This window comes from Motacilla alba, chromosome 1, assembly GCF_015832195.1.
Source record: "Motacilla alba alba isolate MOTALB_02 chromosome 1, Motacilla_alba_V1.0_pri, whole genome shotgun sequence".
Lineage (NCBI taxonomy): Eukaryota > Metazoa > Chordata > Aves > Passeriformes > Motacillidae > Motacilla > Motacilla alba.
The window spans coordinates 7402469-7416539 of NC_052016.1; the positions used below are offsets into that span (position 1 = coordinate 7402469).

Consider the following 14071-nt stretch of genomic DNA (forward strand, 5'->3'; position numbering starts at 1 on the left):
AACTACCTCATGAGCTGATAGAATCGGTGCCATGTGATTAGACATGCAAGGAAGTTCGCTTGGAGAAGATCCTGACAGCATGAAATATAATTTGTGATCTGAAAGACAGTTTCCAGTATAATCTCATTATGCACCACAGACTCCCGGTGTTATTTTGTAGAAGGCGGACAATGATCAATTTACATTGACCTAGGGCTGGGTGAGCTTTTAGATGGTAATTGCCATATTGATTTGCATGCAAAAAGAAGACCTGCTAAAATTAAAGACCGGAAGCTAAATTAAACTAAATTTATTGTCTAGGTGCAAACTAAAAGACTTGTTAAAGTCTAGGATAGACTTGGAAAGCTATGAAATTGAGAGAAACATGATTCTCACCCTGATAACTCTGAAAAATGAATCTACACGATGGGACAAGGGGCTGCAAAGCACCCATTGTGAGTGGAGGCACACAAGCCGGGGCTGTTCCGTGTAAGCCCTGACTCCCTAAACAATCAGAGAATAAAATATCTCCTCTGTCCAATGAAAATCTCGGTCTGAATGTTGGGATTGTCGTGCTAAGGAAAACAAAGCTTTATTTGGATAAGACAATTAAAGTGGAAAGCGCAGAATCCACCAGCCACACTGGGAACAGCTCGTATAAAGAGCTGAGTGTGTTCAGTAGAGCACAGGGGAAAGGGGAGGCTCGGGGCTGTGCTCTGTGGCGGAGCTGCATCAGGAAAGCCTGTCATTGTGCTTCCTCTGCCTGCTCCTCAGCCAGGAGGGCCGAGAGCGCTCCCAGCCTTGGTGCTCTCCTTTCCGTGGCTCCTGCTGCCCTTGGAGTAATCTCCCACCTCCAGGAGCTGCAGTGGCTTGGTGCTGTGGTGGGCTCCTTCCCCGTGCACCTCTAGACAGCCCACGGTGGGTTGCAGTCTGCCAGCTCATTCTTTCTCAGCGTGTGGTTTGCTTTTCGTTTTCAGCTGGAGCAGCTCTTGGTCTTACCCCAGTACCTCACCCAGGGGCCTTGTGTGCCCTTCAGTATTTGCATATTACAAAACATTTGGGCCTGTATCCTCAGTTATAAAAGTGAGAATTCCACATTCACGGCAGTATTGGAGTAGCTGGCACTTGGCACAGTTGATAGCAGAGAAGAGTACACCTGTACTTGCACAGAGAGCAGACTGCGTGCTTGGGGCAGCCTGATGGGTGTCCTTGTCCCCGTGTGAACAGGTGCTGTGGGGCTGTCTGTCCCTCACCCACTGCTGTGTCTCCTCTGTGTTCCCCTGGGGTGGGGTGGCATTGCTCTGGGAGTCTCCTGGAGGGGTGAGAGAGCTTTGTGCGGCTGCTTTAGTCATGGTTTGAGTATGGCGGTTGTGTATGGTGACAGGTAGGGACAGAGAAGTGAAATCAAAGCTGGAGGGGCGTATTCTCAGCTCTCCTTGAAATTCACAGAGAACTTGTTAATGGCACAAGAAGGGATGGGCTGAGCTCCTCTTTCTAAGTGTAAATTCCCTCCCTGAGCCAAACTTTCTCCATGTGAAAGCTCCTGGCTATGGAGAGATCCTACAGGGATCTCTGATCCTCGGGCAATCCCCTTTGCTCCCACGCTCTGGTGTGCTGGGTTGTGCTTTATAAGCTTCTCCGACTTGCCCACAACAGTGGGAGGCTGAGCTGGGTGTTGAGGAAAGCCCTTCCCACAGGCTGCAGTCCCCCAGGCTCACCTTGCTCTGGCCTGGTCGTGCTCCCCCGTGTAGTGTTTTCCTTTCCTCCTGTTTCAGTAGTCAAGCACAAAGTGGATTAGCAAAGCCCCGTGCAGAATTAAGCAGCCCGGTGTGAAGTTATGCGGAGCTCTGAGGTCTGGCCTGCCTTCCCCTGCAGGTCTCCTGTGCTGTGCCATGCTTTGCCGTGCCAGGGCAGCCCAGGAGCAGTGGGCAGGGGTGGATGCTTTGCAGGGTTTCCAGGCTTTGCTGGGCGAGGAGACAAATACCTCTGGCTAAAGTTGGGAGCAGCAGGGGAAGCTGGAGCAGTACTTTTGCAAGCAGGAAGTGATCTCCCAGGGTAAACGTTTTAATGGAAGTGTAACCTGGCATTGCACAAAACTCCAACCCAGGGCGGCTGCTGCCAGCTGGGCAGGATGCAGGGCTGGAGGAGATGCGTGGGAGGCTGTGCCGTGCCGTGCTGTGCCAGGGGCGCCCACAGCGAGCCCTGTGTGCCGAGCTGGAGGCGGCTGTGGCGCGGCCTGCCCTGAGCAGGTGGCTGAAGGTTGTCTTATTTTAGCTACAGAAGTATCTCTCTAGATCCATTACTGTGAGATCTCGTTTGCAATAAACTATATTGGCTCCCCTCTTTATACAAATTGCTGGTATGAAAGAAAACCCAGCCTATATGCATGGAGGCAGGCATGAGCTAGTGAGATCAGGTTTCCTACTGAGCTCCCAGAGGAGAAGTCAGCATTTGATTGAAGCTACACTTGGTTCTTGGTTCCCAGGGGACAGCAGCCCTGAAACACGAGAGCCCTCCCTCCTTTTTTCCCCCCTTCTCTCTCTTCTTCCTCTAAAAGCCTTTGTGCTGAAAGAGCCTCAGTAGGCACGAATCGCCTGTCTCTCACAAGACTGTGTTGCAGCCTTTGCTGACATTGTTCTGTTAGCAGTGGTTTTTACCAGGCCAGCAGATTTCTAGCTACGTATAGGCAATGAATAGTCGATGATACTGACCTGTGAATATGTACCGGTGTCTTTGGGTGGTGAATCTGATTCAGAAGTCGATTGGAGACTTACCACATTAGTGTGAAGCACCATACCTGCCGGGGTAGTACTGCCCTTTGGCAGGAGTTAGGCCAAGATGGAGATATGCTTCCAATAAAGTCAGCTGTTTTTCCTTACTGGTGCTGTCTCCCACGCTGCATATAGGTACATGGAAAATGTTATTTCAGCTCCTGTGGCCTCGTAAAGAGTTTGTGCGGGACACAAATTTCAGAGAAAGTTGCCGTGTCTCGGTTTTCCCTTAAGAGATGCGCAATTTGGGTAATGCCGGGAGTCAGAATGGGCAAGGAAAGGTTTCCTCGAACAGATTTATTTTCCCCATGATTCTGTAAAGTAAATTCCACGTCTCCTCCAACTTTGCTGCTGATGTAAAAATTAGTAAGGGCAGGGAAGGAGCTATGAGGATTTACACTCACATTCCAGCTGTGCCCAGCAAAAGGCCCTCTGAGAGTGTGCAGCGCACTCCTTTGCTTCCAGGTGGTTGTACCATGAGCGAAGCTGGAGTCGTGCTTTAGGTTATTGGCATTTTTCTTTTCTTGTTATTTTTTTTCCTCCTTGCGGTGGAAAGCAGAAGGTGGAAGCGTGTCTCTGCCACCCGGCTGAGCGGAGGGGCCGGGGCCGCCGCGGGTTGCGGGGTCACCGCCCCGGGCAGGGCTGGCGGAGGGGCCCCTCGGCGGGAGGTTCGCTGCGACAGCAGGTCGGACGCTGCCTGCCGGCGGCGGCCCGGTGCGAGGCGGCCGGGCAGGGATCGGGGGAAGCCCGGCTTTCCCGGGGAAGGGCTGCTCGGAGGCGCGCCGCGGGGGCGAGCTCGCCGTGTGCCGCGGGGCGCTGCGCAGCTGCAGGCGCGGCTTTCCCCGCTGCAGCGGGGTTCCCCCTCGCCTTTCCCAAAAGCCAGACCGAGAGCGGAGCTCAACTTGTGATTGTGCAGGCGTTTCGTCGGGCTGACTGGAAACCTCTCTGTGCCGTGGGGGAGAGCCCCGCGGCGCTTGGCACCCACCGACATCGGGTTGGCGGAGCAGCACCCCGCATTCCCGGCCCGGCCCGCAGAGCCCCCGGGCAGCGCGGCTCCGCCTGGCCAACCTCCGGGAACGAGCACGTTTCTGGCCCCGGGGCGGGGGAGGTGGGTAGAGGGTGTTCCTTGTTTCGAGTAAACCAGCTGCAGTAGTTGATGGTAAAGCAATGAAGGCAGACACAATGCTGCTGTTGTTGGTTTGATCTCTAACTGGGGATTGTTAGTCTGGATTTAACTCTGGCAAGGGGGGCGGGGGTTTGGGGTGGGGGGAAGGCGAAGGCTGTTTACAGCCAGTGCAAATAATGTGACAGCTGTTGGAGCGCGAAAAGCCCGCGCCTCGCTGGCACTCGCACACAAAAGCTCTCGCTGCGGCCGGAGTGGCCCCGGGGCCGCTCCCGGAGGCACCGCCCGGCGCTGCGGGGCTCGGCGGGGCGCCCCGGGGCCCGGCGGCATCCCGGGCGGCGGCGGCGGCGGGGCGCCCAGCCGCGCTGCCCTGCCGCCCGCCGCGACGCTGAAGCAAACGCCGCTGGCCGGGGAGAAGCGTTCCGCCCCCTCCCCCCGGCCCCTCTTTCCGCCTCCGCTTGATTTACAAGCGCAGGGAGGCAGCTGGAGGAGCGGCCGGCTCCGTGCCCGGCCCCGGCGCTGGGAAATCCCTCCCGGCGGCAGGTTTGCGCCGGCCCCGGTGACTTTGCGGGAGAGGCGGGCGCGGTGTCCCGGCACCCCGCGGCAGGAGAGGGCTGCGAGCTCGGCCGGCCCGGGGCACGGCGCGGTGCGGTGGCTGGCAGCACGTTTCCCTCACAAACACGTGTTGGCAGAGAAGTTGCCGCTTGAGATGGCAGCGTACGACCCCTGATAACCTGGATGTGCAGGGATCCCTGGAGTAGGTCTTCAGTGAAAAACTCCTTGTGCATAAATTTCCCGAGTGGCTATTTTCTGCTCAAAGCCTCTGCATCTAAGGCCCTCGGTTTGTCTTCTGAGCGTAGGATATAAAATGCTGTCTGTTCTTGAAGTTTGCTCCAGTACCCCGGGTGATCTCCTGGCCCTTTCAGAAGAGCCTCTGGAAAGTCGAGGAAACTTAGAGAACTGGGTTCCAGCCTATATTTGTACCTGACATAATTTCGCTACCTACGAGAACCGCTGTGTTTTATATAGTAAGTGACCTCCACGTATTATTGTCTTTTTGACGAGGCGTCTCTGGGGTGGAAGGCAGGTAAGAAGGGGAGATGCTTATTTCCTCCCTCACCCCCCTTGGTCGATGGGTTGTCTTTATCTATTTCTCTCCAGTCAATCTGTTATGTTTTTTTTTCTCTTTTGGCCTTGACTGTCCCCTTGGTCCTTTATGGATTACACTGTGCTATTAGTGGCAAAAGTACACCAGTAGTCATTCAACAATTTTAGCATCAATTCCTATAAACTGGTGTTTTATATGACATGTGCCATTTTTCTGCAAGAATACTGCTTGCGAAACTAGTTTCGCCTTGGAGCAAAGGCGGAAAGATAAACAAGCCTGCATAGCCAAAACACTTGCATAGCCAAAACACTGGCAATTGCTGCCTCCTTCCAAATCTTTTAAAGTCACGGAGCAATATTTTAAGGATTATGCTGCTGCCTCTGAGGAGGGAATGTCGGCGGCGTAAAAAAAAAAAAAAAAAGAAGCTAATGCAAATTAGAGAAAAATAATTTTCTTTCAGCGATATGCAATGTATTAGTCACTTGTTATCATGCTTAGAGGCAGACCTCATTTGCGCGTCTGCCAACTCGTTCACATCTGCTCAGAGCTGTTCAGGGCATTTTAACCTTGGCGGTGTCGTGTCGTAGTCCCACGGATCAAGAACGAGTAATTAAAGCTCTAAGCAGCAGCAAAAAATTCATAGCCGCCCATCTGCATCGCAGTTGATTCGCTGCTTTGTTTCGGTGCGGAGCGCCGGGATGGGAAGGCAGGGCCGGTGGCGGCCTGCACGCTGCCTCCTCTACACCGGGGCACCGCCGCTACCGGCAACTTTATGTCCTTTTTATTTCCTTTTTCTTTTTTTTTTTCTTTGTAATTTTTGTATTTTTTCACGTGGCTTGGTTTCCTTTTTTTTTTTTTTTTTTGCCCCCGGTGCCTTCCGCACGCCGAGCGGGGCGGTGTTTGGCGCTGGCTGTGCCCACCCTGGACTAAAGGTGTGGAGAAGGTGGTGGATGTGAGGTCGGGACACGTTGCAGAGATGTTTAGTCGAGGTGCTCGTAATGCAGCTTTCGTAACTCAGGGCTCGCCAGCGCTTTCCAGAAGTGCCCGGGAAAGCGTTTCCCATTAAGGAGAAACGTTAGCGCCATAAACCCGACATAAACTTTGGGGCGAGGCTAATTTTTATGCATTGTTTAGCAGAAACCAGGCTGTTTATTTGTTTGTTGCTGGGAGGAGGAGGAGGGAATTAAAAAGGAAAACCCCCCAACTTCCCAAGCACTTTCTCTTGGATGTTGTCGCCGAAGGTCCCCGTGCCCCGGCCCTGGCCCTGGCGTGGCTGCGCAGACAAAGCCCTGCGGGAAGCGAGAGGCTTCCATGCTGGCCGCGCTAGGTAAAACGAGAGACGGAGGCACCTAAGTTTAATATTTGCCTGTTGTTGTGCGCGGCCATTTGCTGCATGAGGCGCGGGGCCGCGGGGCTGGGGATCGGCGTGGGGGGCTGGGGGAGCGGAGGGAGCCGCTCCCCATCCATCAGCCCCGCGAAGCTGTTGCTCCGTAAATGAGGGAACCACAGGCCCTGTCAGCCGCAGTTATGCAAAATGAAGTCGTCCGTGATCAATATCTCCCAACGTCCCCGACGGATGTGTGGGGGGGCCGCCCCCGCCCAGCGTGCCGCGGCGGCTCCGCGCCGGGGAGCGGTGTGCCGGGCTGGCCGGAGGGAAACCAAGGGCGTACGGCCCATTAATCACTCCACCCCCCGGGGGTGCGGCGGGGGCTGGGGGAAGGAAACGGGGGCCGTGCTCCGGTATTTCTGCAAGGATAACGTTGCGGAAGTGAGCGCAGGCCTTCGCCCAACTCTCGCAGGAGCGCTGGGACTTCAGTATTCAGTGTGGGGGGGTTGCCCCCCACCCTGCCTCCTAAGTTTCCCGAGATACTGGGGGCAGGGGTGTGCTCGCCGGAGCCCGGCTGATAGCGAGCCCGTGGCGCTGCGCTCTCCCAGCCTCCCGCGGACGAACAATGGGGGACGAGCGGGGGGAAGGGGCTGGCTCGGTGTTTTTTTCCTTTTTTCCCTTTCCTCTCCCCCCCCCCCCCCTCCCCCCCCCCCTTCTATCCCCCTCCTGGAAAGCAAAAACCATAGGGAATAAAGGCAACAATGAAGGGTCCCCAGGATGCCGATTGCGCGGCGGGTTAATGGGCTGGTGGGGCGCAGGCCTGCGCTTTTCCTTCCCTGCGCCGGGAATGCGGCCTTAAATTACCTGAAATGCACATTTCTGCCTGGCTCGCGGTGCGTGGGTGTGTGTGCTTGCGTGTGTGTGTGTGTCCCTCTCTCCCACTGCTGCCGCTGCTCCGCCTGCGCAGCCCGGGCTCGGCTGCTGCCTGTTGTCTCTGGCAGCGGCAGCGGAAACCTCGCTCCCGTGCGCGCGCGCGGTGTCTGTGTGTCTGTCTGTCTGTGTGTGTGTATCTGTGTGTGTGTATCTGTGTGTGTGTGTGTGTGAGTAAAATGGCGCGGCCGGCCTGGGTAGGGAGATGCCGCGGCGGGTGGGCGACGGAAGGGAGCCCGGGCTCTCTCCGTGGGCCCCCCTCTGCGCGGGGGCCCGGGGGTTCCTGCGGCTGAGCCGGTTTGTGGCTCCCTCCGCCGCCGCCGCCGCCGCCTCCAGTAGTAGCCTTGTTTGCCGGCACGGCCGGAGCGGCGGCAGGAATCCCCCGGCTCCCCCGGAGGGCACGTCCCGCCCGGCCACCGCGGCGAGCGCCTGGGGGACAGAGGCATCGCCCGCGCCGGGGGAGGGACGGGGGCCCCGGGGGCGGGCGCCGTAGCGGCGGTGCGGGGCTGCCAGTGCGGCGGACGGGGCCGGTGTTTCCCGCGAATCTCTGGGAAATCCTTCACGCCGTGATGCCTCAAAGTTGGGTACCAGCCGCCTCACCTCCCCCCGCTGTGTGTGTGTGGGAGCCTTTGCAGCCACTCTATCGCACCCCCACGATGTGGTTTAACCGGGGGGAGGGGGGATGACGCGAGTGCCCCCGCTGTACGAATGTCCCGTAACCTTCAGGTACGGGCATCGCGGTGTGCGGAGGCAGCCTTGGCCGCCCGAGGCAGCTTTGGCCTCGAGGAGCGTGTGCCTGAGCGTCCGGGTCTTCCCCCGGGGCTCCGCGGCAGGCAGTGCCGTGTGGGCTCCAGGGGAAAGCAGCCAGGGTTATTTGAAGGATCGCCAGCCATTTTAACTTTCCCTCATTGGCCTCCTCCCCCGCCCCCTTCCCCAGTTCCTAGGCTTATCATTAATTGAAAACTTTTTTTCCTCCCCCCTTTTGGCTGCCGCCGGCAGCTGAGAGCGATGCAATGATTCGCCTCGCAGCATATGGGAAAGGGGAACGCGCCGCTGCCGCTCCGGCGCAGCGCTGTCTGTGCCGGGTCCAAGGCGTGACAGGCGGCGCGGGGGGGCGCGGGGCCGCCGCTCCCTCGGGCCGCCTGTGCCGGGGGGGCCGACCCCGCCGGAGCCCCGCCGCCCTGGAGGTGTCTCCCCGGGGCCGGAGCCGGGCGCAGAGCGGCGGGCGGCCCGGGGCGGCGGTGCCCGGGGCGGGGAGGATGCCCCGCTGGCGCTGGTGCGGGCGCTGGCGCTGGCTGGGCAGCCCCGGGTGTCCCCGGTCGGCTCCGCCGCGCCGTGTTTACACGGCAGAAAGTCCCGGTCGCTGTTCGACACGTGACGGTGTGGGAGCCGCGGGAGGGGGGAACACGGGGGACACGGGGACGATGGGGGGGTGGCTGCGGCAGGAGCCTTAAAATAGTCGCCGACCCCCTCGTGCTGCCTGCACGGTGCCTAAACCGAGATGCACTACTGTCGTGCATGACTCTATATGTATTTTAAATCGGTTTAGCGATCTCGCTGGCGCATTGTGCTTAGCTTTATGGTTAAATGAAATGCCACACGTCCCGGGTAAAGGTCAAACTTCTTCTCTAATCCGCGGATCCGTGCGGCGGCTACTTAGTCTGCAGCTTCCTCCTCTGGTTTACAAAACGTGTCACTAGCAGTGATGTCGTGTGGAGATTGCATAAAAAAACCCCACAGTATATTTTATTTTTTTATACATATATATATATAAAAAGAGCAGCCAAGCCTATTCTTTTAACACTTGTCTAATATTAGATCGCTGGCTGCTGCCAAGCTTTATACGGCGCATTGTAAACGGCACAGCAATACGGTGTCTCTGAAGTCTCCTTTCTAGCCGTGGCACAGGTCGTTGTTCCTATAAGTCGTAAATATATAAGTCGGAGGTACAAGATAAACGAGGTACCTAAACACATTCATAAGCATCAGCCCGTATTTAAGCTTATAAATACCGTGCGAGCGCTGCCCTTTAAATCAAGCTCCAGATGAACGGGGCTGAGGGCTAATCGAAGTAGATCACTACGAGTCCCCGATTGCTTTTCACTTCTTTCTCAGGGATTTTCACAAATCTAGGAATGATCCTTCCAGTGGCCTGGAACCGGGCGGCGACGGGGTGGGGGGAAAGGGGGCCCGGGGAGGGGGGGGGGGGGGTGATGTGGGGGAGGGATCAGAGGCCGGTAATTTATTGCATCGCTTTTAATATCCGAAAGGCTGGGTTATTTGCCGAAGCTCCCGGCGCTCCGTCGGTGCCATCAGCTCTCGCAGAGGTTTTATTTTTTTTCAAACCCCGCGTAGCCCTCCCCGCCGGCTGCCGCTGCGCTGCCGCTGCCGGCTCCGTGGCTTGTGCAGTGGAAACTGGCAGGCTGCCAGGCGGAGCTCGGAGGTGGAAAAGAGTAAAGGCGCCAAAAGGGAACTCGTGCGCCGCTGCAATTCTCCTCCCGACCCGCTTCCTGGCTCGCTGCAGCCGCCGGCCCCGCCGGGCTTCCTCCGGGCGCCCCCCACCCCCCGCCCCTCCACGCCCCTCGCTGAGACTTTCACCTCGAAACTCGCCGGCAGGCACCCCGGGGTCATGGGGGCGGAGAGGGAGGGGGAAGAGCGGGCTGCCCTGTCCCGGCTGGCGCTGCCATCGCCTCCTCTTTCCCCCGGAGGCACGGAGAAGTGGAGTCTTCCTCTTCCTCCTTCTCCCTCTCCCCGCGGGCATCGGGTTTTTCTCGTTTCCACGCCAGCAGCGTGTTAACAAAACTTTGCTGCTGCTGGCGTCAATGGCTGCCAAAAGTCTGTTGACGTTGCGAGGGAGACCCAAACGTTTCCCTTTTTAATCAGCTGCCCGAGCGGTGCGCTGTGTGCCTGTGCCTGCCTCTGCGGCGCGGGGCGCGGGCAGCGCGGGAGGTGGGTGGGTGTTCCCGGCTCGGCTCGGCACGGCACGGCACGGCTCGGCTCGGCACGCCGGGGCCCCGCTCGGCAGCACGCCGGGAGGCAGGTTAGTGCTTGCAGGCGCTTTTCACAACTGGTTTCACACGGCGGCATCGCTGCGGAACCGCGTGTGCGTTGCGCGTCTCACTCTCTTCCACCCCCCCCGCCCCCCCCACCACCCCGCGCCTCCCTCCCTCTCTTCCTCCCTTCCTCCCTCCCTCCCTCCCTCCTCCGTGCATCACCGTCTATATTTAGCCGCAAATGGCTTTATCGGCCAGACACCTCCCGGAGGAAATGCCGTGCGCGCTCCGGCTGCCGAGCCCCGCTCCGCGCCCCGCCGCGCAGCGCAGCGGGGGCGGCCGGGGGGGGCTGCGGCGCCCCGGGGCGCGCTGACGGTGGCCCGGTGGGTGACAGGAGGAGGGAGGAAGAGACGTGTCCTCGGTTTCCTCCGTGCGCTGGGGCGCTCAGCCCGCCGTCGGGGTTGCATAACGGGACCGGCTGCGCCCACCCCCGCGGAAGCCGGGTGTATAAATAGGTGCGGTGCACCCCTCGCCCCCCTGCACTGTCCCCCCCGTCCCCGCAGCGCAGAGCGCTTGTGGCGCTGCCGGCGTTTGGCCGAGCCTCGGTGAGCCGGTATCCCCCGACCGGCAGCTGCTTGTGGGGAGGGAGAGGAGGGGGAGGGACAGGGTGTGCGAAGAGTTAAAAGTCTGCTGCTTGTTGCAATGAAATTATGGCTGGCAGTGGCGCCGCTGCTCGTTCAGCAGACCTCCACTTTTAAACAGTTCACAAGAAGTTCATCAGGGCGGCGATGATTATAACTGCGCACACGCGCGCACCCGGGGCGCGCAGCGAGAAGGGGTGGCTTTGGGGAAGGGGCTGGCAGCCGTCGGGGGCACGGGCTCTGACCTGCCCGGTGGCCCCGGGACATCCCACCACGTCCCTGCGACCGGGTGGGTTTTGCCCTTGCTCGGGTGGTGGTGGCTGTGGGACACGGGGCCTCCAGATTACCCGCTTTTGGCTGGGGAAGCTCTCACTCCCCCTATGCAGCTTCAGCATTTCGCTATCTGCACGTGTCAGGGGATTGATGGGCTCTAGTTCAGGCACCTCGCCTTATCTTAATGATACATTTCCAGCCAGGAAAGCGGGCGGGCGCAGGCAGCCCCTCTGAGGAGCCTGGCCCCAAAGGGAAGCAGGGCATGGAAAGCGGGACCGTGCCGTCGAGGCCCTTCCCTGAGCCGCTGTCTGTCCCCTAGAGATGAGGCAGCGCACGGGGTGGCTACTAACCTTACGTAAAACCCTAAATCACTCTCTCCATGCTGCTGCTGCCTCTATTGAAAACATTACGAGCGGCGCATCTGGAAACCAGTAAATCTGTCCAGAAAACGTCTTTCCAGTGAAATAACTCCTTTTGAATGATAGCGCGGTAACTAACCTCCGTGGATTTTTGTTTCCTCGCGGCGATTTGTGCGGACTTCATTAGGAAAAGCTAACCGTTGTGGAGAAAGGAGGGTCACTGCGCCGTTTCATTAATATACATTTGTTCCAGACGTGGAGTTTTGCACAAAAGGCCTCTCTGAGGGGAGAAAAAAGTGTTGGGGAACAAGGCTTTCCTGCCGTTTCAGTTCTTAAACCTCTCTGAACGTGTGTGAAGTATTGTGTTAAAGGCCCAATCTGGGCTTCTTCCCTATTAAATGCCAAAGTGATCATTTGCATATTTTGTAGCCTGACAAAGGAAATGAGTTTGCTGGGGAAGCATGGATGCTTTGGGAGACGTTAGGCATTAAACTCCCAGTGGTCAATCGCCCGTTACTGGCTTGTGTGTGTGTAAAAGGAGTATCATGCCTCCTGCTTAAAGGCTTCTATTTTTGTGAGAGAGGAAGAGCTGAGGGATATCCTGTGCATTAAAGGCTCCCCCTACTTATTAACCCAGCATTTAGCAGCAGGATGCAGGCTGAAGCTCAGTCAAAAGAAACGACTCAACCTCCGAAGAGCAATTAAAATCTTGCACTGGAATAAATCATGCGCCGCGATAATCCTGTTAATAAAACGCAGCTTGTCCTGACACTTCGCTCATGCAGCAAACTAGAATTTAATGCGAGCAGAGGTGGCATTAGGCAAGGTAGAGGGGAGGAAAAGCCTTTCCCTCTCTGCCACTGGACGTGAAAGTGTGGTTACCTTTCACCTGCCTCTCTGGCTGCACACGGCGCCGATCCTCTTGGACTGCTAATACTTCTCCAGTGAGCCCGCTAATGATTTCTTTCCCTGGAGTGAGCAGGCATCATTGAATTACTGAAAGCACTCGCAGTAGCAGCAGCAGCAGCAGCAGCAGCAGCAGTAGCAGCAGCAGCACAGCAGCTCCAATGCAGAAGCCACCAGGGCTCCTCACTTAATCAAATCAAGGGGTGGGGAGCTCGCCAACCCACTTACTATTTTTAACCCCTTTCTCCAAGTTAGTCATGTGCAGACGCTAAAAGGGGGGGTTTTATTTAGATGCCTTCTGTAGCAGTGTCTCTTTAGTTTTAAGTCCTCGTGTAAAAGCCTTATCAGCAATCAGCGTAGCTAATACACGCGGTATGTGGTTGTTCTTGCCATGCTCTCCTGCTCCTGTGTGTTCGTAATGCAAGGCTTTTGTGAGCTCCTGTGGGTTGTTTTGAGTGTCCCCCCAGGCTCACGGGGTCTCCCTCCTTGGCTCAGTCTACGAGATGAAGATCTGGGGACTGGTGTGTACTTGGCCCAGCTGAGTCATTTCTTGTGGAAATGAAATGCTGTGGAGAAACTTTTATTTGTCGATAGTCTGGAATGATTCTTAATTTTCTGGATGTGCGCTGGGGAAAAGATCCATCTCCTCTGACCTATAAATGCCCTCAATTTGCTCCTTTATTGCCGGGTATCTCCCTTAGCGGTTAACGTAGGCAGCTCACTCCCCGCACCAATCCTGCATTCATTATTAATTACCCGGAGGGAGGCTGGCTGCTCCGCTGTGATGTTTGCACTTCCTCCTAGACAAATCTGCTCAACTTTTTTTTTTCCTTCTTTCCTTCTTCTTTTCTTTTTCGTAATAGAATATAAAACCGTGAAGAAAAGCGTTGATTTTTAAGAAGACGTCATGCTTTCTGCAACTCCCCTGTATGGCAACGTTCATAGCTGGATGAGCAATGAAAGGGTCCGCATGTGTGGAATTAATGAAGACAGGTAAATATTTAAGCTTCTGGCAAGTTAAACCACACTGTAATTCTGCAGAGCGAGGTCTCGGAGTTTGCTCGCTTCCCTAATACTGGAGCAGAAAGCTGCCACCTTGAATGGAGATCAGCCCAGCTTGGAGGGAGGGCAAAGGGAGAGAAGTCAAGACATGCCTGAGAGCAGTAGAGCAGATGCTGATTTACTATGGAACAGGGAACCTGGGTCAGTGAAGTGGGGACGCACCCAGAGCAACCTTTGAATGTGCTTTTACAATTAATTAATTATTTTGCATTTGTGAAGGGGAATTCAGCCAAATAGTGCACGTTTTCTTGTGGTGATTCTCTGCAGCAGAGGGGCTCGTGCCTGCAGTTTGGTGTTCTCTGCCTTTGGACCAACAGCTTGTCATGTGAAACAGGATCAGTAGTGTCTGTTTCCCACTAGTGAATATCTCCTTCTCCCCACCTTTTTTCCTGCTGAATATAATTCAGTTGATGATCAAAATTACAGTGTTCGATGGGACGACATAGGCATTGGCAGGTGTCCCCTTCCCTTAAATCCCAGCTCTTTAAAAAGCAAAAATGGTGCTGGACAGAAGCTGCAGATGTGCCTCCAGTTCTCTGTGCCAGTTTTGTGTGGTTTTAGTGCTTTTCTCTCTTCTCATTCTCTGTCCTCACTGTTGT

At 56.6% G+C, this 14071-nt stretch overlaps 1 protein-coding gene across 12 annotated transcripts in view; it reads left to right on the plus strand.

Moving 5' to 3' along the window:
* The window catches only part of BCOR (BCL6 corepressor), an 82046-nt gene that overhangs the window by 29456 nt on the left and 38519 nt on the right, over positions 1–14071 (plus strand). For 9 of the 12 annotated variants that reach the window (XM_038129043.1, XM_038129075.1, XM_038129054.1 and 6 more), the window contains one exon: positions 13274–13403. In XM_038129043.1, the coding sequence (XP_037984971.1) occupies positions 13318–13403 (86 nt within the window). In that variant the 5' untranslated portion in view covers positions 13274–13317. Of the gene's footprint in view, positions 1–4341; positions 4902–8674; positions 10279–10437; positions 10747–13273; positions 13404–14071 lie in introns of those variants that run through there. The other 3 variants (XM_038129092.1, XM_038129065.1, XM_038129084.1) reach the window with 3 other exon arrangements.